The following is a 27744-nucleotide window of genomic DNA, read 5'->3' on the forward strand; positions in this document are numbered from 1 at the left end:
CTATTACTTATTCTTTGCTCCCCTCAGGATCTCGAACTCCACTTCACAGTCACTATAGCTACGGCTAGCATGGTCATTTATTATTATACCCCCAACCAGCTATTCTATGCTATTGAACAGATCTACCTGTGCATCACCCCCAGCTGCCGACTCCATTACCAGAGTCAAGAAGTACCCTGACACTCTCCAGAAATCTTCCTCTTTGTATTCCATTGTGTTGCCCTTCTAGCGGCAACAGGGAGATTAAAGTCTCCATAAGAACATGGACTGTGATACAGACTTCCTCAAGTTATTTAAAGAAGAGTTTACCCACTTCCTCACCCTATCGAAGAATAAGTTGAGGTTAGAAGGGACCTCTGGAGGTGGTCATCTTATCCAAGCCCCCTGCGTAAGCAGTGTCACCTAGAGCCAGTTGCTGAAGACCATGCCCAGATGGCTTTTGAGTATCTCCAAGGATGGAGAATCCACAACCTCTCTAAGCAACCTGTGCCCTCACTAAAAAAGTTTTACCTTATGTTCATATGGAACCTCCTGTCTTTTGGTTTGTGCCCATTGCCTCTGGTCCTGTCACATCCTTCTTTCAGGTATTTATACACATTGGTAAGATTCCCTCTCATCCTTCTCTTCTCTAGGCTAAGTCCCAGCTCTCAAAGGCCTTTCCTCATATGAGAGATGCTCCAGTCCCTTAATCCTCTCAGTGGCCCTTCACTGTAATCTCCAGTAGCTCCATCTCTACTGGGGAGCTCAGAACTGGACAAAGTACTCTAGGTGTGGCCTTACCACTGCTGAGTTAGATCGGATGGTCTAGCAAACTCCCATCACAATGACGTCCATGCCACTCACCTCTTCTCTGACCCTGACCCCTAAGATCTGAACCAGACTGCAATCCAACCTACAGAAGAGCTCCACACACATACACTGCTCCCCTTGAGGGCAACCACTTCCCCTGTCTTCTCTACTTGTCTTTTCTCAAGCAAATTTTCATCAATGGTTTTGATATACATAAAAAAAGGGAAACAACTGCAGAAAAAGGCACAGTATAATATTGGAGAGGAGCAAAAAAAAGGGAGGGAAATGAATAGTAAAGGAGTTGGTAATTACCAAGTTTAATACAAAACATTGATGATTTCAGGTCTTGAGGACACAGATGTTAGGAATGTGGAAGACGTAATGCAGTTGGAAGCTACAGAACATTTAAAAAAACAGACAGGGCTTGCAAAAAACCACAGAGACAAAAGGATAGCAACCGTTTCTTTGCCTGAAGATAAGGAACACTTAGAGGCTCATCTCAAACACAAAAATACGTGCACACATTTACACACAGTGCTATGACTTTGAAGGAAAATCTATCCTTTCTTAAAACAGTTTCCATGTATTTAAAGCCAACAATGGAAGAGGTTCTAAGTTTAAAGTAGGTAAACAGGAGTATAAGAAAATTGCTTCTGACAAGATGCAACTATCAGGACCTTTTTGCTGTTGTGACTACAGAACAGTTACAGCAAAGCTGAGAAGTACACGAATGATAAGACAGATACATCCAACACAAAGGAATACACTAGACAGCAATACACAGATCTGACTTAAGAGCTGCTCCCAGAAGAACAAACTCAGACACCCCAACTTCATGTTTTAGGTAGGTGACACGGAAAGATACCAGCTTACACTATGTCTCTCACAGCAATTCTGATGTAATACAACTTGAGTGCTAATGTTCAATCTGTATAATCTCTCTTCTATGGGTCTCACCTTCTTGCAGTAGAGCATAACCTGACCCAGAATATGGCTAAATTTTATTTAGTCCTGATTATGAAGTTATCAATCCTTGTAAGAAAAACTTGTCATTCCCAACTGATCATTGACATAACATAAACAGTTTGTCCTTGAATACAAAATGAAAAGACAGATTCTGAAGACAGATGGCGAAAGTAATTCTGAATATTACTTTAGCCCTTTGAAAAATATCCAGACTAAACTTAGAAGTAAAACATCAAAGGATGAAAAAGAAAATATCCACTACTATAGGAATAATTGCTTCAGACAAGAGAAGAAAAGGAAGAAGAGTCTTTTAAAGAAAGAAACAAAGACCTTTTCCATCTTCACTAGAATGGGAAATATGCCGAGTAAGACTGAAGACTTGCAAACATATGTTTTCAAAATGAAATGTGACTTGTTAATTTAGACCTTGTCTAAATCAAGAAGACAAGTGGGATAGCTATATTCATTCCAACACACTGTAGTGTCAAAAAAAGACAATAGAATCCAATCTGGTTGAGCTCAGATGCAAGAAATTAAATGAAGAATTTAAGGAGAATAATAAATCTGGCAAAATGAAAAGATAAAGCATGTTTTAAAATGAAGCAAAACGCAAGTAAAATATAAGGAAAACCAGAATATCCAGCAAACAGTACCTTCTAACTGCATTCAAATTATAGAAATTACAATTAAAATTTATTTTTCTATTACACAGATCATACAAATACCAATCCCAAGCATGTCAGAATATGCAACAAACAGCAAGTATTTATAAAGGTACTAGAAGGGTCACATAAGCCTGTAAAAAAAAGGTAAAATAGAAAAACATAGATTGTGATCAAGGCAAGCATGTATGAAACTTGTTTAAAAAAAGATGCTTGGAGACTTTGAGAAAGTAAAACATTATCAAATTATCCAACAACGCTCATATGTTGGGGAAGGTGCAGGAAAAGACATGTAAACAGCCAGGGTCCACTCATCTAGCTTTTGATAAAAATAAGAGACGTATGCCTTTGACCCCGGGAAGCAGCAGGTGAGGGGATGTTACACGTAAACACCTAAAATTAGTCAGTCATTTTTTATGAGTGTCATAAATGAAAACCCTGCATCCAATGCCTTTTCTCTAGGCATTAGAAAACATTGCCCCCCTATGCAAAAAAAAAAAAAAAAAAAAGGCTGTATGTCCTTAACACAAGAGAGAACAAGCTAAAGGAAATTTGAGTTTAAATAATTCAAAGAATAGCAATATTCTGAAATAATTAGGAAAAAGACCCTCGACCTCTTTTTCCCTTTTTTATTTAAGCAAACAAATATACTGAAAATGGGGGGGAGGGAGGGGAGAGAGAGGGAGGGAAAAAGGGAGTGAAGGGGAGAGGGAAAGAGGGGGAGAGGAGGAGAGAGAAAAAAAGGATGAAGAGAGGAAGAGAGATTGCAGGAGAAGCATGGATGGATCACTTCTGCTTGCTCTTCTTTTCACTGCACCTTCATCCAACATCCTATTTCAAGTCCTTGGCTGTCTTCAGATTCAGAACTGTAAGGAATATTCTGTTCTCCATCTAATTCTAGTGCAGCCCTACAGTGGCAACACTGGAGGCACTGCAGACCAACTCATATCACTTAATTAATAGCACTCTGCAAGGAAGGAACAGTTGAAACACTACACACTGCAGTAGTGCAATGCATCATTAATAGCCACATAATTTGAAGCATGCCAGTCGCTTGTGTCCATGTATGTTACCATTTATGTCCACATATTAGTTATATTCTCATAACACAGCTCCTACCACACTGTCTTAAAAAAGGCACTTGTGCAAGTACTTTCCCACTGGAAGGAAGGTGTTTTATCAATCCTTTTTAAAGTATTAGTAATTCTGTCAAATGTAAATGGAACTGGTACTACATACAAGGTCCTCTTTTTTTTAAGCACTAACAGCTGTGCACTGTACTTTATAAACTTTGTTTGGAGAGAAGGAGAGGGGAACAAAAGCTTCACTAGTTTGCACCGGAAGAACAACGTTGAGTGCAGGGGCTCTCACATACCAGAAGGACTTACGGAAAAGGATGCTGCAGAGACAGCTGTGGTTCTTGTACTTTCAGCTTTCAGTGGGCACAGCACCATTGCTGTGTCCTACTAGATGTTCTGAGTTGAGCCTTGCTACAGACAAAAGCAATTGCAATAGTTCTGCTAACACCTCTGCAAAACTTGTTTGTAAAGGTGAGACATGCTTTAAGCATGATGAGAGCTTGTAGCTAGGGCTTTAGAAATGAAACAAGAACTTCCGCAACATGGATGCGGCGTGGTGGAAAACACTGATTCACACTTCTGAAATACAATGACCAAGCCTGCAGAAATATAAAAGCATGACACTTAATCAAAAATGTAAAGCTTCCTATTCACATATGTAGAAGTACTGATATTGAGGAGGACCTCTAAGGATTATTGCAAACAAGCAAACAAGAATTCCATTACCACATCAATCAGAGCAGCCAGATTGCAATGCAATTGCAGTGAGCCTTACTGGACTGCACTAGGGAAGCTAAAAGAGTATTCCTGTAGCTAAAGCCAACAGGGATTTTGAAGTAAAATCCTTAACCCTTCAACTCATGTAAAGTGAAACTGATGTTTGTTGTTAATACATGACTGTGAAACGTGCAGATACACCATCCATACAGCTGCATTTCGTAAAAAAGGTATTAACTTGCAGCACAAGGACAGAGGGGCCAGCCGGGGGTAGTAACCTCTCTTGAACACCCCTGGCTAGCTGAGCTCAGGAATCAAAGCCCCAGAGTCTTACTGAAAAGGCAGCTTAAATGCTTTGGAATTTCTTCATGCATCTAGTCTATACAATACCCATATTAAAACTACCCTATATAAGCTGTACAAATAAAGCACATTACAACAACACCATGCTATCCACATTAACCAATAAAACCAAAGAAAAAATGCCAGTTAAAGGAAGAAATGTGACATAAAATGACCTTCAATTACTACACACACAGGGGTGCCAATTTAACAGCTTTTTAAATATGCTTAGGTGCAGCAGACATATGTTACATTTAACCTTCTATTGCAAATGTTCTCTGAACTAAGTGCTTTTGTCACAACCCTAAAACTGTTTCAGTGTAAAACTCAAACATTTACAGGAACATAATAATAAATTTTTGAAAGCAACCGATGATAGAGAATTGAAGAGGACAGCTAAAAGCTTGCAGTATTAGCAGAAAAGGCAGCTAAGTAAGATAAAGTAACCATTTAGCTACTACTACACAGTAATTCCATAGACAGAAATGTAAAACAAATATGGGAGCAAATAATACACACAGGACTAATTTCTGCTGTTTGATGTCTTATAAAGAAAATGCTGGAAACGTCCCATGGCAAATATAATCCTCAAGTACTGATGAAGTTAAGAAAGAAAACAGGAAGATGGTTAAACTGCTACAAGGAAGGAACTGTGAAAACAAAGCTTCACTTACTCTCTTTTAATATAAAACTAATATAGAGTAAGATATATTCTATATAGTATTTATTTTATTCTTTTGATTACAAAGAATAAAATAAATACTAAGTGTCAGAATGGCAGATACCAGACCTCCTTCCTTGTCTTTTACAAGTGTAAGAATTTTGTGTATTATTCATTACCTGCTCTCCACTGCAGAACTCAAACTGATGTGCTTAGGAGTAGAAGTAATTTGTGCACATCAAAAACAACAGTTACCTTTTGTTATCATTGCTCAAATGGTAGGAACAGATATTAAGCTGATTCATACTACATGAAAGCAAAGAGGTTTTGAAATGGAATTCTGTAGATAATCTCCCCCAAATTACTTCTAACTATTTTAAACCGAACAGAGAAAATCACTAATTGACATCAACCTGTGTCTTTTTTCAATGCAAGGTGAGAGGGAATCTTTGCAAAGTGATATAATCAACTTGGAAGTGCCCATATCAACCTAAACTGAGTAGGCCAAGACAGAAACACAGAACCTGCGCTGACCTTAAAATTAAGGGATGCTGTAATGTTATTACATAACAACAATACTGGCACTGACCCAAGAGACAGTTACTATTTTGGGATTTACTGATTTAGAAATTAAAAGAAAAAGATTAAGGTGGGGTTTGACCCATTTTAGAATCTTTTGATTTGTATGTCATTTTTTTCTTTTCAGTAGATTGGCTTACTATAAACCTGAAATATTCACAAGCACTTCTGCAATACTACATGGCTTCAGTATTTCCTTAAGAATATTTAAGTTTAGAATTTTGAATTTAAGTAACTACCTTGACTATCTATAAACTGTAGATTGATTCAGAAAATAAAATAGAAGTTTTTTAAATTTCTTTCATAAAACAAGTAAAGCTAAGACAAGATGTAATTTTTACTAGGAAATCCGCTACTGTTTTAAATGCTCTTCATCAGTAGGTTTAGTCAGATAAAATGGTACTGCAACCTAACACACAGGTCTGAGGAGGCTTTGAGATCATTCGTGGGTGTTTTTGCAGGAGGAAATTCCCATCCTATGTGAAAGGGCAGGGCAGGTGCAAACCACAAGAGGCTCAGAAGAACCCAATATTACCAGAAGAGAAAATACAGGACAGGGAGCTAAATTCTCAAAGATCAGAAAGTTGTTAAGTATTTGTAGAGTCTGGGTGCTTTCAGAGCATTCAGGAAAGAACATTTTGTTTACCTCTCTATGGATGAGTAAAATCACTTAAGCTTTCTGCTACTGTGCAGATGAGGCAGCACTCCTCTTTGTGGAAGCTTATGACATGGGTGTATTTCCCTTCCTTTTGCCCATACCCCAGTGTTAACAGTAGCAATTTGACTTCCCAGTAGCAGCAACAAGGAAAGCTGGTGTAGACAAGATACTGACAGCTGCCGTTCCTTTTCAGCAACCTGTCATACAGACCTGTTACTCATCCTTGCACAAGATACATTGGTTAATTAATATTTAAAAGAGGCACTGATGCAGTATAGCAATCTAGATAGAGAGAGAGAAACTTCATGCTTTGAAGATGAATATTTGCTGAGAGGTGGTCAGGAAGGCTTCTGTTACATGTAATTATCAGCTTGATGTATTAATATTAGAAGCAGGTATTTCTTTGATGAAAATTCCATTGTTCTTCAGCTGTAGAATGTTCTAATTAGAGCTGAAAAGAAAAATACTTTGCTGGTATTTGTGACAACTGAAATCTTTTGTGCAGAGACTTTGCTTTCCATGTAGTTTCTATACCTACATGTTTTCTTTATTGCCAGCTCAGTCATCTAGGTCTCCTGGGGGAACCACCCAACAGGCTTCTGTATCAGCTGAGCTTTAAGGTTTTTGAGCCTTTGAGTCGACATAGATTAAGAAAGAGCTGAAAATCTGGATGTTCAAATTTCAGACACGAAGTTCCCAGTATCCAGTGATGCAACATTTTGGAGCAGTCTGCTAAATAGACAAGTCTGGGTCATGGCTGCTTCTCTGAATGTCTACATACTATTTCACTCTGAACCCAAATGAAAGCAAGTAAAATCCTTGATAAAACATAACTATGATAACTGCCAACTTGCTCCAATTTCTTTTATAGGTATTTTGAATACAGAAAATTACACACAGGCCTCACTGCTACTGAAATAAAATTTAAAATAATATACAACCTGAAATCAATTCCAAGTGTGAATAACTGATGATACAATTTATGTTTTCCTAAGGAAAAAAAAAAAGCAATGATCCTACACTTCCACTTCGTCAAAAATCTAGCAGGAGTAGGAAAAATGACAGCACCAACATCAGCAGATTTGTTCTCAACTTCTTCCATTGCGGGACATCTTTCCTAAGGCCCTTTTTTCCACGGGCTCCCATGGCTCTTGTTCCTTAAGGGGCTCCCATGGCACCTGATAGCAACCACAAAACTTGAAAACAAAAGGAAAACCAGAAAACATACCCCATGAAGCTCCTGACTTGGCCCTGAACTTTTTGAACATACTAGACTAACCAGGGTTGAGAGATAAGTCATTTATTAATAATAAACACTTGCACACACACAAAAGAAAACCTCAACTCCCTTAACTAATGGTTTCTAAAAATGCTTATTCAAACTGACATATGCATGACAAGTTTCAGCTCAGTACGATTTAAGGAGGAGGAGTTATACCGCCCAGAAAAATGGTGTTTATGACAGAAATGACAAAGGATCGTTCATCATAGGGTTTTTCTATGTGGAGCAGTAATAAAGCCTAAATGAGGCTGCACTTCATTAGTAATTTATTTCACAGATCACTATATATACACAAATAGCATAACTCTATTACATTTTTATAGTGCCATTCATTACAGTACTTCACATACTATATCCACATGACAACATAGAAATGCAGCTTTCTCTGGGGAAGACAGCAGCAGCCAACTGCAGAGCAGTGCACAGGGAGGAAGCACTTCAAAGCCAGAAGAGCAGGAGTAGGAATTCTCAGGCAAAACAAGAAAAGGACAATATAAAACAAAAAACTGAACCCTCAGAGATGGGCAGCTAACTCAAAGAATAGTTTTACACCATTTTTGCTTGCCTCATGCCCCATTTGATTTAGACAGTAGAAATAAAAGAGGAAGACTGAATATTCTTGCCTTGTCAAGTTGGAGTGACCAACACCAGAGACTCCCACCAGAGCTCCCTGGCTGGAATTCTCTCTCCCTCTCACTTGATCCTTAAGCACTACTCTAATGTTTTCTACTTGCCACAGGAAGGAAAAGAGTACCAGTTCAATTGCTTTCATCAGTCCCTATCTGGGATGCTACTCTTTAGGTATAGCAAAGGACATATTCTCGGATATCAAGAAAACGGATGTGATTCTTCCGCTAGTAAGACCTCCACAAAAGGAGGATTTGGGGCTATTTCACTCCCCACCAGAAAACAATCCTCAAACTATCACACTTAGAGGCCAAACATCTCCATTAAACTTCCAGAGATGAATGGAGACTCCTGCCTTCCAAACGCATGTTAAAACATGGTATGCTACACAAACCCACAGAATGCTATGAGAAGATGACAGACAGAAGGATACCTGTAAATGTCTCATGGCAACTGCTTTTTTTGTGACTAGCTTGCCTGCAAAGTAATAGTGTCCAATTATGTAGTGCTAGGCCTTTGAAATAACACCTGCAATGTATGCATTATGTGAATGCTTTCTGAAATAAAAATTAAAAAGAAATTCATTGCTTTTAACTAGTGAGGTATGATTAAACTCAACAAATATTCTCTTGATTTTCTTGCCAAAAACTGCGGTAAGAACACTGATAAGAAGGTAAATGGCTTGTTAGCTTTAAAGCCTCAATTTTTTAAAATAAATTCTAAAGTAAGAAACTTCTAAATAAGGCCCCTGTATTTGAAATGTCATTCAGGAACACTGAGATCTTTGATGGTTGGAGAGAAAACATGATTTTACCTAGCAGACTTTTTTTTTAATCTCTTCTGGTAAATTAACTAGAAAGAGAAAAAAAAATCAAAACTATTAGGAAAATACTTGCTGGGCACTAAGTTAAAATCTGTTTTACAGCAGGGAAAACGGTTCTCTTAAAATTTGTCAATACTGACTTCAACTGCCTTGTTGGAGTTTGAGAATAAATACATTTACATTGTTTCTCCTGTGGCTCTGGTTTGAATGTTCTTTTTCAAATATTCCATTATCAAAGTGCATATTTTTAGTCCACAACATACAGTATCTAATTTGATAAGAGGCTGAGTAAATGTACATCAATACAATTTTTCTTTCTCTTTTTGTCTCATATTGCACTGCTTTCCCCTGTGTTACTGTGGTAGACACTACCTACTAACAGTTTAAGAAATGAAACCATGGAATTTAACATCCTGATTTAAGATGCAGGTTTTAATCAGTCATTTAAGTGACCTGCATTCTCTAGTTATTACATAAAAATACGGATATTGACCATCTGCAAAAAATATAATGCCCTTTTTTGGGTAAGTTAATGCGTCTGAATTAAGTACATGAGTATTCCCCATTGAATTTGGTAAGACTGTTTAAATCCAGAAGTGAGACAAATGTGTAAATGAAATTGTTTTGGGCTCTCTCTGCTATTTTAACTGCTAGACATGATGGAAAGATTTTTTCCTTGCTCTAAGAAGCCTGCAATCTGACCAACAAATGCAGGAAGGACCAAACATTGTAGGAAGCAACATGAAATTGAACTTTTATTTCCACCCTGTTACTTCCCAAATAATTTTCCTCAACAGAACAGATTAACAACACATATGAGCCTACAGCCATGAGCTCTGAACAAGGACTTCCTTACAAAAGGTGTGAATGAATGGATTCAGTGCACTGCAGCTGAGCAGATGCATATGTAGGCATGTGTTAAAAGGTGAGGAGGAGAAGAAACTAACAGAATTAATATTGACCTGGACATTGCTGGCAGAGTGCCTAGGAAGATCACAGATGAAAAGAGACTCAATGTAAATAAAGTCTTGAAGATGAGAAGTTTATCTTCAACATCATAGGTAGAAAACCTAATTAAGAGATTTGGCAAGTTCAGAAGATCTGCTGGCCCATTTCCTTTTAGACAAATCAGGCAGCTGCACAGTTTTCAGAAAGGAAGGAAGCAGGAGCTGGTTGACGCTTAGATAAACTTTACACTCATTCTACATCTAACAGTTTTACCTAAGAAAAGTATGGAAATTTCCTTCTTATTCTTTCCTGGAATAATTCCTAGTCAATCAAATAAGCCTATGCAAACACAGTGTAAAAAAGTCTCATTAAAGAAAGAAATATTGCACGATGCTACTTACCTGCCTGTCTACTTCTGGAAGCAAAAGCAGGAGGTATTGTTGGAAATGCTGAGGTAAAGAAGCAAAGGTGTGTTTATTTATTAAAGCCCTCAGGTTAGTGTTCACTAGAATAGATCCTGGTGTTTCTATGTCAATATCCTCAGCTTTGGTCCATTTCAAATGTCCTGGAGTAAATAAACAGAAATAACTTTAAACATAAAAAAAAAGAAGAGAGCAAGAACAATTATTCCTTTTAAGTTTTTAGCTTTTATTGTATAACACAGTAAGCTCCAGAGAAATGGTACTCTGAGAAGGGTAACACAGCCTTTTCTAGGTGTCTTAACAGCTTCTTTTATATTCCCTGTATTGGTCTCTCGAGCTCTTACAGTATCCGTGTTCCAGTCAACATTACAGTTGACATATCCTTACTCCCAGCTCAAGAGAGCAACTCAGCTCAGCAGCAGCAAAAAATTTTCCTGTCATGTCATCAACATAATTATAAGCATCTATTTCCAAGCAAAAGGCTGCTTGATGAGGCTGATGTGAATCAATCATTACAGAGAGCTTCTCTTTCACCATGCTCCACATCTGCAGGGCACTATGTCCTACATAATTTGTCCTATAGCACCTGCTAAAAACTACCTGTGTGAGTAGACAGTGATCATAGAGATAAGAATACTTAATGTGTTAAATTAGTGTCTGAAAACATGCACTTTTCAGAATTTTCGTAAGAACCTATGATCTAAAATGATCAACACACAGAAGGCAGCAGCAGGAATTATCAGAAGTTTAGAAAACAGGGTCTGTGAGATAAAATACAAATCCAGGAATGAGTAAGATAGTGACTCAGCAGAGTGAAGGGGAAATACATAAATGGCTGATGAACAGGCGTAAAGAACAATGTCTTCTTACTGTCCACAACGGGTAGCAAAGGTAACGAGCTTAAACTCTTGCACAGTACGAAATATTTATGTTAAGATACTGGGAAAAGAGAGCTTTTAACCACCAAGGACAAGGAGACACTGGATTAGATCCATAGGGAGGCATTACAGTCTCCATCAGTGGAAATCTTTAAGAATACTAGACAAATACCTGTCAGGAATGACAGGTGTGTAACTGATTTTGCCCTATGACTGACGAACAAATTAGATGACCACTAGAGGTCCCGTCTGGTCTCATTTTGTTATTATTTCTAGGTTAATATTTAAAAGATACTTTTTAAAGGTCCTTAAAGAGCAATTACTGCTATCTCCTTCAGGATATATACATACTGCTACAACCCTTTTTTCCTCTCAGTCTTAACATATTATGATACTCAATATGGAAATGGAAGAAGTGGGGAGTCTAAGTGGCTGGCAAAACTCAAAAGCTTCTAACCCCTCCCAGGAAACTCCTCCAGGTTTTGTTCTGTTGTACTTTCAAATATTTCAAAGATGCTACAAAAGGGCTCTTAACTAAATCATACACAAACTCCAGCAAAACCTCTAAAAAAGCAATTGAAAAGAATATTCCACTGCTATGAGCAGTGATGGCATTTGGCATACACATAGGACCTCTCAGCAAGGATTACAACTGACATGTTAAGAAGAATACATCTATTTTACAAATGAGGGAATTTGGGCCATACTGATTATTAGGAACTTCTCAAATACTACAAACTACTTAACAGTAACATTAATAAAAACAATGCATTCATGTTTTAAATTTCTTGGAAGGCTTATAGTGGTCTCCTGTGAAAGGCTATAAAATTACCCACAAAATGTACAAATGAAAGAAAATGCAGCAGATTTGTAAATTCTAAAAGCTCCCCTTCAGCCACAGCCTCCCACAAACATTCTTGTAATTTCCTTTTACTTTTCAGCAGACGATACTAACTGAATGAGACAAGGGTTAATTTGCACTTAGCACAAGATAACATTTTCCAACACATATTTCCAACATACTGTATTTCAGTACAGCAAAGGCTCCATTACAAACAAATGAATGCCCTGTTATAAAGGACAATTGTATGGAAGAAGTGATCATTTTCATGAATGCATCACAATAAACTGTCCTCACCATCTGTTCCACCCACTAAATACAAATGCAAAAAGAACACAGTCCCCAAGCATAACACAAGTAGTATGATGTATCTTATTTTAATGCCTGTATGTATACTCTTTTCCTTTAATCAATACAGAATACACATCTCCATCTTCTAAGTGACTCCAAATTGGAATAACATTTTTCCCAGCTAACACTTCATATCCTATGGAAAGACATACACATAGAGATGATCCAAACTAAAACAAGATATATGACTGCAAAGTCAGTAACATCCTTCAGTGGCAGACATTTTAATAGGGTGAAAAGCCCAAGACAGTATCAGAAAGTCAAACCTAATTCTGTGTGCCTGGGTCACACATTTTCTGACTTATCTGACCTACTACCACTTACAGGCTACCATAGAGGTTTTATCAACTTGTGGAAGAAATATGTATATTATTCCTAGGATGATAGGCCAGTAGCTCACTGTGGATGCCCAGCATAGCCATACTTTAAAAAACCAAAATCTGCTCAGAAGAACAATAAATTCTCTCTCCTGCACCCTTCCTATGGCTAATTTAGGACCTTTACTGCAAGTCTCAAGTTTGTAATCAGATTTAGCGAAGTATTTGGGAGTAGCATGGAAAGTTGTAGTTCTGTGGAATACGACAAGAATATGCCACTACTGCATTGCTAATTGTAACTCTGAGAGGAGTTTACAACAAAACATATGCCAACGTTTTTTATATTGTTTTCCACAGAGAAAGACATTTTGAATCCTTATATACCACAGTCTGGGGGGATCATGGCCCAGATCAGAAATAGAACCTGGAAGATGAGAGAGAAACTCAAACTTACAGCCTTGGAAAAGAAGAGATTAGTCTCCAACACAGAGAATTGACTATGAAAAGGATGGGAGCACCCCAGTTCTACATCAAAGTATAAAAATCAAAATAAGAAAAGGATAGAAATCACACAGTTGGCAGAATCAGATAACTAAATGGTAAAAAGTCATACTTAATGGGAGTTCAGAAAGTCTACCAAACACAATGTGCAGTGAATGTTGGGCAGATCAGCAGTTTCAGACAATCAAACAATGTCTGGAACTGAATCGTGCACTATATAGAACACTGGACCTATTCTCAAAGATGCTCAACAACTGTTCTATTAGTATCCCAAGAAATATTATGTCTCAAGAGAAATGTTTCAGCAGGTACAAGAACAGAAACCCTTAAACCTTACACAAAGTTCCCCCCATTCCAATTGTGGTGTCCCAAAAGGCCAGAGGATTTTTTCTGAAATCCTCAAAAATTCTAATGAATTCACTCTACATTTGATATCATTGGCCAACAGTTGATGAAATATCTGGGGATGGGGAGGAATGTATACATCAAATTATGTATCTCAGTCTTAAATGTAGAGAAAAGTTACAGGAAATAATCTAAAATTGAACATATCTTTGCATAGCAAAAGTCGTAATACTGAAGGAGTATTTTCGGTTTTGAATAATGCCATTTGATCAACACAGAGAACTAGCTATCCAGCTGAGATTGATGAATAATCTGCAGAAAGATCATATATCAAACGAAGTACAATTTCATGGGAGGCTGTGATACAATAAGACTTGCAGGAAACAGTTCACTAGGAACTGGCAATGGTATATTTAACAGCCAACCTATGATATTTAGGAAGTAAAGTACCTTCAAGATATTTTACGGAATCACTATATATAAAATAGAACTAGGACAGATCATTATTAAAGAAGAACAATCTTATCACCACAAAGACAGACATTAAATAATTTTAGGACATTCCAGCCACTACAAAATGCTTGTTTGCTAACTTTTCCAGTATGGCCACATTGCAAAATACTTCTTTAAATGATTCAGCAGTCTGCTGAATGCAAAAAGTCCTTTGTAAAAATGAAGTAAGTTATGTAATTATTCTACCTCACTTAGCCGAGACAAGAGTCTTAGTGAACACTACATTTTCTGCTCCTTAGGGAATATTTCCAATTATATTTCATGCAGAGCAGGAAAATCTGCCTATCACATGGAGTTACTGAGAATTTACTCTTAGCATCTCTTCAGAGAAAATTCTTCATTAATTACAGATCATTATCCATGAATCTTTCTAAAAACCACAGAAAATAAAACCAGAAACTGTATCTACCACTGCAAGAGGTGTAGCTTCAAAATAATTAAGGATCTAACTGAAGAAACAAATCAACCAAAGAGAATCAACCAAAAATGATATGCCAAATCTCTATATGACATGGAATAATGCAAAAGAAGAAAAGAAGGTTAACTTCTAATAGGGCAGGTATGTAAGCAAATATGCTATTATCTTTGGGAATAAATGCATATTAGACTGCAAGCAAATTTACCAGGAAGAAAGAATATTTGCTACACCCCGCCCCCATCCTCCAAAAAATCATAATGCAGCAATCAGAAGCTAGCTGCTAAATGACCTTTCTGCCTGCAGTTGCTTAGGTCTGTCAAACATTAAAAAGCAACTACAGAAAAGCATTCTGGGGGAAAAAAAAATGCCCATGGATTTTCCAGTTAGCCAGAAAGAAAGATGCCTTCTTGAGAAAGGGTCAGCTGCTGAGTTTGAAAAAGGGACAGATAAACCAGAAAAATAAAACTTTTAAAGACATCACAGAGTTTAGAAAAATATCAGTATTACAATAACAAGTAAGATATTTATTTTACTCCTACTCACCTAAACCAGATTTTTTTAACCTCTTTAAGTGCTGGCTTGTTTGTTTTCCAGTTGGAGACTTTTGCCCATGTTTCATCTCTTTATCAGAACCATCTGCTTCACCATTTTTAGATTCAGATCCTTAGGAAAAAATAAAACCCCCAGACATGATACTGATGCATTTGTACCAACAATCCCCCCAGCACCCTCTACACTGTAAACAAAACAAAAATAGGATTTTAAAAAAAATTGACTCTACTTGCTGCAAGGCAATACACCTTTCTGGTCACAATACGATTCCTCATCATCAGAGGAAATGGAATAAATCAATTAAGTGCTGAAAACTAAAGTTTACTGAACACTGCATTCAATAAAAATGTTCACTGATCTAATAAAAATAGCGTTTTCCTATAATGCCCAAGAGATATCTTTAAAAATATTTTAACCTCAAGTTATAGGGCAGTAAAGCCATCTAAAGGCGAAAAAAGATCATTTCTTTGTGAAGAAACATTTATAGAAGAGAGATGCCTGGAAATACAACTGTCAATTTGTGTTAAACATAGCCATAGAAATCTCTTAAAATGAAGTAACTTAACCACCAGACTAAAGGTCAAGGTTATGCTGCAGTGATAAGCATGGTACCAGAAGAAGAAAAGCTAACAAAAGGATCTGAGTATTGCAATGCAGAATTGAGACACAAATTCACATTCACAGAGAAGCTTGCCTTTTTTTTCCGTCTCCCCTTTTTATGGCATTGAATACCAGCATGTGGTCCTCCATTAGAGTTCCAGAGCCAAACAAAATGTTACTTTGCATTCCTTTAAAGCTGCTGCTATTACCAATCGTCATTTTACTGTGTGCATTCAGTTCTTTATTAAAGAAAAATCTCCATCCTTGAGACACCAGATTTGATAAGGAAATAAAGACGTTAAACAAAGCCACCAAGCGGAAATATTATTTCAGCAGTTCCAAATTCTGTATGCTACACAGCTGATTCAGAGGAAGGCTCTGACTAGAGCTGATCTTGCAAACGGTCCTTTAGCTATTTACCTGAAGGTGAATCCGACTGCTCATCAGACACCTTTAATGGTGTCAAAACAACACGAGGAACAGTCTTGTTTACCATCATTGAGACTCCATTTCTTCTTTTCTGCTGTTGTCTTAAAGCCTACAAAAACGATAACAAAACATAAAATGTAAAAAAAATAATGCTTATAAGTGAATTACATGAGACATTTCTCTACCATTAAACTGAATCTCTTAAAATAAGCATAATTTACATAGCTACTGACTTGCCAGACTTCATGCTCGCCCCCTTTATGTCATTTTCCTTTAAAATATAAAATCAGGCTTTTGGTTATAAAGAGAAAGAAGATGCACCTTAGATCATTTTCCAATACAGTTTTGACAACAAAGAAGCACATAACTGTTTGCTCTACCTTAACAGCACAACATGATAACCCATGGAATGTGAAACTAAGACTTCCAAGTAAAAAAAATGTAAAATAAATGTTTCAAAACCAGAATAAAAATATATATGTCTGCACATCTCTCGCAGGTGCATCCTCTCCAGTATACTGCTCAGTCAATCAAGTTAACACAGAGTGTCATCAGTATGTACAGCATGTAAGGACTACAGTATTGATGCACTCACTCAGCCGTGAGTAGTGCTGCACAAAATCACTGAACATGGCAGGAATCATTTATTTTTGTGAAGGGAATCAGTCCTAATCTTGGAAACCTTGCAGCACTTGGCTTCTGTCTGCTTGACTTTGGGCATTAACCTTCAGAACACGAACATGATGGTGTTCTGGCAAATCTGAGGAAAAACGATACAAGAATAAATCTCTACAAATGGGAGTGCTTTGTGTTTCATAAATGGATCGAATGCAGGGTTGATAATGTAATACAAAATATTTAAAGATTAGAAATAGCAAATACCTGTCAGACTGTTTTATATGGAAAATGATATCTGATTCAAAAGATCTTAAAACATACAAATATGAATACTTGCCAATCAATACATTTGCAAGCATTAAAATTCTGGAATTAATCAGAATGGGCTGGGCTTAATACAGATCTCTCCTATCCTCCTGTCTATTCTTCTGCAATCTTACTGTGGACTGTCTTTTTATAACTGTGATTTGTGTTATGATCTTGGGGGGGATTTATTAAAGTAATACTGTATCAACAAGGAACATATTTCATATGAATTATCCCTGTAGGTTTATGAGCATGAATGACTGATGCCTTATAAGGTTTAAGTCTGTAACTTCAATTAATCTGTAAAATCTTTACAAAATGTTCACATAGCTAAATAAAAAAAAAAAAAAAAACAACCTCTGGAGAAAAAAAGAAATCGATATCACTCTATTCCTCTAAATAACACACTACACAACATAAAATACACCAAGCCACACAAAAGCTATTTCATTGATTAACCCCTTTTATAGTACACTTCTTAAAAGACACATAAGCACTGTGCAATAAAAAGCAAATTAGAACACTTGAAATCAAACAAAGAGAGGAAGCTGGTTGGATTTGCACTGAACCAAAGAAGCAAGCAGAAAGTCATGAAGAACAGCCTATACTTCACACATTTTTGGGACAGAAAATTCATACTAGTATTAAGCAAGCACAGCCAGACTTGTGGACAGAAAATTTCAAAATATTAATGTTTCTCCAAAATTCCCCAAAATTCCAAAAACAACCCTCAGTGCACAGTCCTGCCACCCTCAGTGTCAAACCAGGTGATCCTTATTTAATAGTAATACCACTAAGACAGTAACAAATAGCCCACTAAAAATTAACTGAAAAGACAGCCAACTTCTGCGCTAACAGCATACCAATATAACCACAACCCAAACTTTGTATTGTGCCCCACAGCCTGATTTGCCTGATGAAGAGCAAAGAGAATATCCATCCTCAGTGTCATCCTCGGTAAACAAATGAGTAAGAGCCCAAACGATGCCTCATGTTCTCCTCCAGCCTCCTCCTGACCCTTCAGGACAATTTCCACCTCTACCAGGGACCACAGCCTTGTTGCCAGCATCCATAAGGAAATACCATTTTAATGATTTATACAGCCACTGTGACAAAGGTAGATTCTTTGCAAAGCCTCACAGTTGATTTTCAATGCTTTAGATTGAACTCCCACGAATGAGAGAAAGTGAGCAGCAGTGTATCCTCCATCAATGACAGGTAGTCAGTGTTTGTACACCTTAGGTGACACAGATGCTGCTGGAGCGAGGGCAGCGGTACCCACTCTTTATCAGGTGCACCACTTACCTTCTTTTGTGTTACAGCAAGGCCACTTGCGGGCCTTAAGCACACATTTATGCAACTGATCTGGCACTTCCAAGAAGCACAGGCCACCCCATGGTCCCAGAGCACTAATGCAAGACAGCGCAGCTCATCCCGGCACTCCCTGGACACCCAGAGCCACAAGAGCAGGGAACCCAGCTGGGAGCAGTCAAATGTTGCTACCAGAACTATTTACTTTGAGGCATAGCCCACTTTTGAGCTATAGGCTAAGCACCTCAGCATGTGAGGATCAAGCACAAACCTTAAAGGCACCATTTCCCTTTGACACCCATTTGCTTTTCAGGGTTTCTTTCCCTAACATTCACTGTTTCACTGCCAGTCCCTCCCCCATCTCCTCCAGCTTCATAACGCAAGGAACCGATCACCACGCAGGGCCCACAGTCAAGTTTGGAAATCAGTCTGTATGGGATGACTTAAGCTGACAGTAAAGCTACACACATATGGACACCTGAAATACAGGTTGTAAAATCGAAAAAAAAATTAAAACCATGTGGGCATCAAAATCTAAGTCAAAGTTTTAACACAAAGTACCAATGAATTATACTGCCCAGAAAATAGACGAATAATCTTCCCTATGCCTCTCTATCTTTTCATTTGTCAAAGGAAAGATATGAGGCAGGGGAAGAGGGTATAAAAGCATCAAGTAAATAATCTTAACATTTGATTTGCAGGGTAAAGAGATGGCTGAGATTTCGCTCAGTCATCCTGTTTAGTGGGACATATTATTCCCAGCTAATCACAACAATTTTGTGTTAAATTCTCCTTTGAATTTAAAGCTGCAGGGTCTGAAATTTTGGATTGACAAGTCTTTGCAAGACAACACTAGGAGCAACCCGGCAGAGGGAGAAATTGCCGACTGATGCCTAGTCACTAGTAAAGCTAAACACCAGAAGGAGTTAAATAAAAACCAAAGACACTCTGTGCAGTCTCTGCTGAGGACGAATATATAACTTCTCTACACTCAGCCTGAAGGATATTAATTTTAGGATACAAGACTACTGTAGGATAAGACAAGAATCTTGTATCCCAAGATTAATTCTACTTAGCTGGAAAGTCAATGGGATTACTCAAAGTGAAACACACACCAAACAGTTTGCTATATTGAGCTTTTAGTGCACCAAGCTAATTTAGCACTGTCCTAGTCACCATGACCAAATAAATCTCTAGTTTTGGCTCTTCTGGTGAAGGGAATAAGCACAAAGTAGATGAGTCAAATTTGTAACTAGCACTTTAGAAAATGAGGAATTTGATAATTTATTCCAAAGAAAAATGGTTCCAGACCTGACTGTAGATACAGAAACAGTAACTAACACAAACTACATTGACAACTTTTACTGACAGCCTTTTGCATCTCATCCATATTTAGAGACATATAACCTCCTAGCTGGGCTTCCTACAGATCTACAAGAAAGAGCCAATGATTCTACCAAATGATAAGGTGTCATTTTTACCACAGAAAGTAAGAGATAAACACATATAGCACATATGATAGCTTACATAAAGTATATTTTTCTTTAAACTCTAAGTTTATGTTTCAAATTTGTTCAATCACTTAGTGCTAAATGCTTGAGTTAAAAAACCTGCAAGTTGTAAATTACTAGAAATGATCACTGTTGAAGTATTCTGTAAAACATTACTACCATCCTATCTGTACAGCACGTAAATAAAAAAGGAGAGAAAGAAAATGAAAGTTCATGTGGTATACAAGTTAATCATTAAAAGCCCTCTTAAAATTACCACCAAAATATAGTACTTACATCCAGCCTTTCACAAGCAGATTTGCAAAGGACATCTGTGAATCTCTCGCACATAATGAGTATGGAGAATTCCCAATATTCCCATTCATAAAAATGAACCTGTGACCATCTGTTGAATAACACTGCCACGGTCATTATACAGGGCTTGGCATAATTAATTTGTTCAATGAAATTATTTTTATTGCCAAAATCTTTAGGTAACCTATCAATCCATTTTCAACCAAAGAACTCAAAAATAACATAAAAAGATGAGTATTAAGAAAACACAAACTCTGAAGATAAATGGCAGAAGAAAAGCACCATGCAATTAAGAGCGATCTAATTCCAGGCAGTTTTTTATAAAGAGGTGACAAGAGCAAGTCTCCTTCTCTTTTTCAGGGAGTTTATGCCCCTGCTAGAGTATAGCAGTGTGTTGGAGGTTTCATGAATACCATTATCTGTTCTTAAGAATAATCATTTCATATTTAGTTGATCTTAACACAGTAAAGACTTCTTCACCCATGTGACAAAATGGTTGACGCTTCAGTAAAAACTAATAAAGTCATCTCTGAAGTAGGAATGAAAGGAAACAATATAAACTAAAAGGTAACTGAAGAGAGGGAAAAAATACATCCCCAAAAGAGCACCAGAAGCAAAATGTCAAGCTCTATGCTCTGATTTTACTGCTGCTTGGGATATTTTTTTATTATGTTTCTTTCCCACATCTTTTCAACTCAGAATGAAAAAATGCAGCATACAGATAAACCATTAATGCAGAAAACCACTTTCATTTGAGCTTAAATGCATGACATGCTGAGATTGTTAAAAATTAAGTTACTAACAACAAAGATATGTAACACTTGGTTGCATTAAGCAACATTGTCCCAGATTTCTATTTGTTCCATAAATGTCAAGTCTACGTTCTGAAACTCATATCATGAAACATAACCTTTGAAATTTCACACATTATGGATCAGAAATGTAAAGCTATAGAATTCTTCCGTTCTGCCATGTGAAAAACACAAGCTACAATACACTGAGAAAAGTCTATTGCACAAAATAAATAACAACTCTACATCATGGTCATGGATCCCAAATTGGTAAAGATGAAACAGATTTATAGTTTATCACTGATTCACTTAATACCACCATAAAATTCAGCCTTTGTCCTTTCTCTCAGCCTCATTTTGTTAGTAAAATTTAGTCAGCCTTTAATTCCCATATCTCTATTAAATTAAAATTTCTCAGTGGCAACCTGTTTCATGGATACACAGAGCAGTTAAAATAAAACAGTAAGCACCATAAATCATGAAGAATAAACACATTATTATTTTCAGGATTCCACTACTTCTTATATTAAACATACATTAAAAGTACTCAGTTATAAACATGCAAACATAAGATTAAAACAATAATAAAGATGTCCTATGGAAACAGCTACAAAGTACAAAGTGCCATTTCCAAAGCATAGAGCAAATTAATTTACTTTCAGCCAGACTTGCACACCAAATGTAACATTACTATTGTTAAGTGTACACAATCAATCATTTGGACATGAAGAGTAGTGGTAGAACACTAGGCTAGAAGTTTGGAGACCTAGGGTTTATTTTCAAACTCTGCTAGTAACGTCTTGAACAAGCATCTATTCTTGTCCCATGCCATCCTCCTACCCTGTGACACTTACATCTGTATTTGGAACAAAAATAACTTCTTGCTGTTTATTTGTTCTTTAGGTCCCAGTAGTGGTCAGGGTCCTTCTGTACAACTACCATATACATTAACAACTGAACATTTATCTGTATATTAACCAACATTGAACTAAAGTGCTTGGACATTCGTGATGCAGAGACAGAGAGATGTGTGTATTTACGTGCGTGTCTGTACACCTGCAAGCCAGCACTATCTTCTACAGGATTACAATAATGCATTCACAGCTACAGTTGCTCCAGATCATGATAGACTGCAAAGTAAACATTTTTGTTGCTTTCCCGACCACAGAAACAAGAGAAGGACAAAAAAAACATGTGATGTGTTCAATGTCTGTTCTGACTTGCATGAAGGGGACGATGATGGCATATGCATCAACTCAGTGACACTTTTTTCCGAAGAGAAGTGTTGGTTTTTTTTAAATTGTTTGTATAGTATTAAACTAATATCTATCAGCTGAAAAGTGCTTTATGGGGAAATCTGTTTCTTGGCACAACAAAGCACGTATAGGTAAGGAAACAGTTTGTAGAAAGCAGTTTAAAAACAAGCTAAAATAAAGATAGCAATGTCAATACAAAATCTTAAAACTGTAATCAACATTTTACATTAGGTCAAATTTGCAATCTTACTCTGCACAAGTATAGAGTGCATACAGTCCAAAGCATACAGTGCGGGCTTCAGGGCTAGACTACCATTCTCCAGATAAAAAGTTTTGCCATATTACTTCTCAGAGAAACAGGTGCACCAATTTACATTGCACCCATGTCAGCAGTTACAGCGTAATGCCTTTCTGCCAGACATCCTGTTTCAGCCTGGGTTCTGCCACATGCCCACACACCCTGCGCACACAGCCTTCTGGGGACCTACCCAACAGCTCCTGGAACAGCATTTGTAGACAGCTGCTTGTCAGCATTTTGTAGGGGGCTTCCTAGAGCTCTGCAGAGTTGTGAGCTGTTCCAGCTCATGTCTTTCCCTGAAAAGCCCAACCATTTCGAGGATGCACTTCAAAATCAAGGCACGATTCATTTTCACCTGGGTATAATTTCGTGTTATAACTATTCAAATCAAAAGCTGTTCTTTTCATACGGCCCAGAAGAAGATATTCACTTAGACACCCACTGCCACTGTATGGAAAAATCATGTAACATCATTGGGAAAGCTTGACTGGGACTCTCCTCTCCAGTGATGATATTTGTCATTAATACAGTAGCAATGACCAATCCATCTTAAATAGTTCCCCAGGTTACTTAAAGAAAAACATTATTAGACAAGTGCAATGCTTCAAACTAGGCCACTATCATCAGCTTGATTGAGACTTGGAACAAGCAACTGCATCCACAGAACAGAACAAAGAGAGTGCTTTTGACCTATATTTGGCAAGGAGATTCTACTACATAGCAGTGGTAGATTTAACCAAAGGTAACGTTCATACCAGGACGTATTTTAAGCAAGGGGCTGTCCTACGGTGAGGTAGAGGGGCAACTACACTTCAATATGGTACAGTTCTAAAGCTGCTTTAAAATTCTTCTTAGTTATTTCTCAGAGTAAGAGATTCTGGAAAATACATTTATTAAAACAGAAAACATGCAGGAGTGCTGCAAAAAGCATGCTATGCAAACAACCCCAGAGGAAAAACAAACAAGAAGAATGCCCCAGCAACTGGGGGCTAGTTACTAAAAAGCAGTACAAAAAGAATACAGGGATTGTGTGGATTCCTGTCCCTTTCTTTCCATCACAGGTAAGGGCTGAGGACCATGTGGATGACCCAGGAGAAAGTCTCATAAACATTGTCTTGCGTCTTACCAAAGCACTGTGTTGAGCAGCTGGTACATGCTGCCCATGCATAGGGACCTTTAGAGGGACATACCGTGCAGCCTGCCTTCGGGCAATGCATGTACTCCCTGAAGAGCTCCTGCTGGAACTCTTGCTCTTCCAGCTTCTTTTCCCCATTATGCAGTCTCCCTGCCATAGTTTCTCTGTCCTCTTCCCTAGACTTGTCTTGGCAAACAGAAAATCAGTTTAGTTTCTCATCTTCGAACTTCCATTTTCCTTAATGCATTTTGTAAATTCCACTGTCCCTTCCCATGTCTCTCTAGAAGTCAAAAAGCAACGTTTTCCTTGTTTTCCATTTGTTGACAGGAAAATGTGTCAAGAATCATCGCTTATGTTGCCAGACATCTGATCAAATGCTTCAGCTAGGGAGCCAGAATTCTCCAACTGTGGCCTTGGTAAATTTGTAGCATCTGAAATGAAACATAAGAAAATGGTTAACAGAGACACTGAGAAACTGCAGCAAACTCTCTATACTGAGGAATTCAGTACAAAAAATACCTCTCAGTTCACACTGGATTTTCAGAGCCTTTCAGGAAGACACCCTGTGCTCAAATTCTAAGTGATAAGGACATAATAATAATGATCTCCTCTGTCACCTTTGTTTCTTTGTGGGCAAGGAAGGGAAAAGAGGGCAGGCAAATATATCGGGCTTCTATCAGAACATGTGAGTGAGTAGCTGCTCAAGTGAGTCAAAGGACAGACACCACAGACAGACTTATACTGTATTACTTTCTATGGACAGCAAAATGCTTCAACATAACCTGCATCTGGCTGCAGTCAAAGAAAGAAGTCCTAACTTGGACCTGGTGAGTTTGCTCTTGTTCTTCTCTCAAAGCAAGATAAGCAGTGTGCCAGAGCTGAAGACAGGAAAGCAAATCCACACCAGCATCAAGGGAGATCAGGATTCTACCTTCAGTGCCAACCTAGGCACTTGGACACCTGAGTCCTTAAAAAAACAAAGAAAGAAATCTTGATAAACCAGACCTGTGAATTTGGGTAAATCAGGGCTGAATTACACTGTTCACCAGTCTGCTCTGAAATACAGTCTCTTGTTGCTTCAGGTTGTAGGTTGGTTTCTAATAATCATTACATTGTGCTAGAAAAGTCAGCCTGAAACGCTGTTTGGAGCTGTACAGGTCTAATATCCTATAATTCAGAAGCAACACATGAGCCAAACCATAACTTCCCCATAGCTCTCTTACTGCTTGGGGCCTGACAGCATCTACTGGAAAAAAAGGGGGGTGGACTTGCCACTTCTACTTTAAGAACAAATCATATTAATGGGTGCCTGCCTTCTCCATAAAAAACTGCATCTACCCACTTTACGAATAAAATAGTGGCACATATATGAACCCAGCCACCAAGCATGCAGACAAAGCCCAAAGTTAAGAAAAAACAAAACAAACCACGGCAGCAACATACCTTGTGTAGACTCCCTTATTTCCTGAGCTTCTCTCCTCCCAAACCCACTTGGCTGCTGTCTCTGGAGTTTCTGTCTCTACAAAGAGATCTGGATGCCCAGCACAGTCTCAGACATGTCCTGGTCTGTATTCAGATCCTGAGTCTGAATGGAGTATCCTTCTCTTCTCCCAAAAGAATATTTATGGGTACCCTTCTTGGTGCTGATTCCAAAGTGCCAAAAGTGAGGCAGGATTTTCTTCCATGTCTGGGAGGTCTACTATCATCCCAGACATCGTTATAGTGCATCTTCAAGTTCTTTATCCTCTCTTGGTACTGCCCCAGGAAACAACTGGTACACTGATGGACAAGGTGCTCTTATACTTGGCTATCACAGTCCAACAGACACTAAAACCACCTCAATGTCCTGGATATTCACACACGCTCAGTGTTACCTATGTGAGGCCAGTTTGCAGATATGAACTTTTTTTCTTCTGAGAAATGTTCCAAGAACATCTTGGTAGATACAGACAAATCTGTACACAGCGAAGACTTCCAAACAAAGTATCACCTCAAGTCAATGGAACAGAAACCGGACCAGACAGGAGCATGGTAGATACTATGCCATGACTTGATGTCCGTACTGGAGTTAGCCTTGTCCAGAGCAAGAATAATTCACACACTAGTGTGACCATGTACCACTGCTAGCAGATGCAGGTGTAGTTCAGTACTTTCCCAGGAAGAGGTCCTTACACGGGTCTGCATGCCAAAACTCTCAAGTGTGAAAATGAGGTAAATCAGTATGGAACTGATCAGTACTGATAGGAAATCAGCGTGTGACAGCATGCCGTAAACCTTCTTTTCAAAGGTACTAGATCAGCAACAGATGGGCACACATACCCAAACACTTCCAACAGCAAAAGGGAAACAGAAACCTGTAAAATCTGCCATCAGAAAGCCAAGCATAAAAGGCAGCTCTACACCATAGATGCTTTTGTCTAAACCCTCATGAATGGGGAACTATTTTGTCGGACATTACACTCAGATACTGTACAAGAGCAAAACTGAAACTCCCTCAAAAATGAAACAGAAGCATGAAACACGCTCAGTGGTAAAACACTCAAAACATTTCTCCCAACAAGGACACTATGGCAGGTGGTGAAGCTAGAAAGCTTCCAGACCAAAATGGCAGCCCAGCCTTTGAAAGGTGAGGAGATAAGGTCTGAACTGTGACACAGACATTGTGAGAGTCCACTTCAACTGCAAACCTCCTTAGCCCCTGCAAAGTACCCCAGATCCACCGCTACCTGAGAGAAATCAAGACCAAGAGCCAGGGTTCAGAAAATGCCCTTTCCTCCAAGCTCCTAGCATAGCTCAAGAAATGCAGTGTTGTGACTGATTCATGAGAACATCCTAACATGCAGGCTGTTACAAGGAAAGGTGAGATTTCTTTTTGCAATCTAAACCCAGGAATATACCTCTGGAATTCATTAAAAATCAAATCATATGTAAATCCAGCATATAATACTTTAAAGAGAATTGCAAATGACTGAAGTGGTTAATAAGTAGATAAGGTCAGGTTGGATGGGGCTTTGAGCAACCTAGTCTAGTGGAAGGTATCCCTGTCCATGGCAGGGGCGTTGGAACTAGATGATCTTTAAGGTCACATCCAACCCAAACCATTCTATGATTCTCTGATAAGCAGTGGAGGAAATCTAGTTCTAGCTCAGATTTTCAAGCAATACTGCAGATTATCAACTTGCCTCTCACTTTAATTTTAATGGATTACAAAACAAATACACACAAGATCAAGTTAATGTGAAGAACCCACTGTTTTTAAATAAATTGAGTAGGAAACTGTTTGAAAGACTATCCTGTAGGTTTTCATTCTGTGAAGACTGTTTAGTAATAGAAAAAAAGCCGTACCTAGGGAAGACCCCATTATGACATAAACATAGTATATATATGTGTATATAGTATAAACACTTGCTGAGAGCATGATGATGGCTCATATTCTGTTACTTTAGCATGAAACTGGTAAGTTAGTATCAGTCTGAGGAGCATTGCATACAACTGTCCAAAGTTTCTTGTGCATTCAAAGGTACTACAGGTTCTTCTTTGTACAAATTTTAGGTACTATGTATCCATAAAAGCAATAGAAAGATTGGAAAGTGAAAGAATAAATTTTCAACAGCAATTTTATAAATAAAATCACTGTTAAAGCTTATTCACCTCTGCTACAATATCAAATTAAATCAAATCTGCAGCATGTATATGGCAGTAACCAACACCTGAAACTTTAGAGAAAACAAAGCAAAAATCCTCTACTATTCCACAATACAAATGTCCATTTGTCTAATACTGTACATAAAGAAAACATCTTACTGATAGCTATAATAATACTCTCATACTCTGAAGTACAGGATCTAATTACCACCAACTTAATTAAAACTAATTTCTTTTTATCGATTATTTAACTTACTGATGTTGCTTTAACCCTACTGC

At 37.9% G+C, this 27744-nt stretch overlaps 1 protein-coding gene across 6 annotated transcripts in view; it reads right to left on the reverse strand.

The window, feature by feature from the left end:
• ASXL3 (ASXL transcriptional regulator 3) overlaps positions 1–27744 on the reverse strand; it is a 136287-nt gene that overhangs the window by 35027 nt on the left and 73516 nt on the right. For 4 of the 6 annotated variants that reach the window (XM_030011819.2, XM_030011817.1, XM_030011818.1 and 1 more), the window contains 3 exons: positions 16292–16409; positions 15263–15382; positions 10535–10698 (listed from right to left, as the gene is read on the reverse strand). In XM_030011819.2, the coding sequence (XP_029867679.1) occupies positions 10535–10698; positions 15263–15382; positions 16292–16409 (402 nt within the window). Of the gene's footprint in view, positions 1–10534; positions 10699–15262; positions 15383–16291; positions 16410–23875; positions 24252–25263; positions 26035–27744 lie in introns of those variants that run through there. The other 2 variants (XM_030011821.1, XM_030011822.1) reach the window with 2 other exon arrangements.

Source organism: Aquila chrysaetos, chromosome 4, assembly GCF_900496995.4.
Source record: "Aquila chrysaetos chrysaetos chromosome 4, bAquChr1.4, whole genome shotgun sequence".
NCBI lineage: Eukaryota > Metazoa > Chordata > Aves > Accipitriformes > Accipitridae > Aquila > Aquila chrysaetos.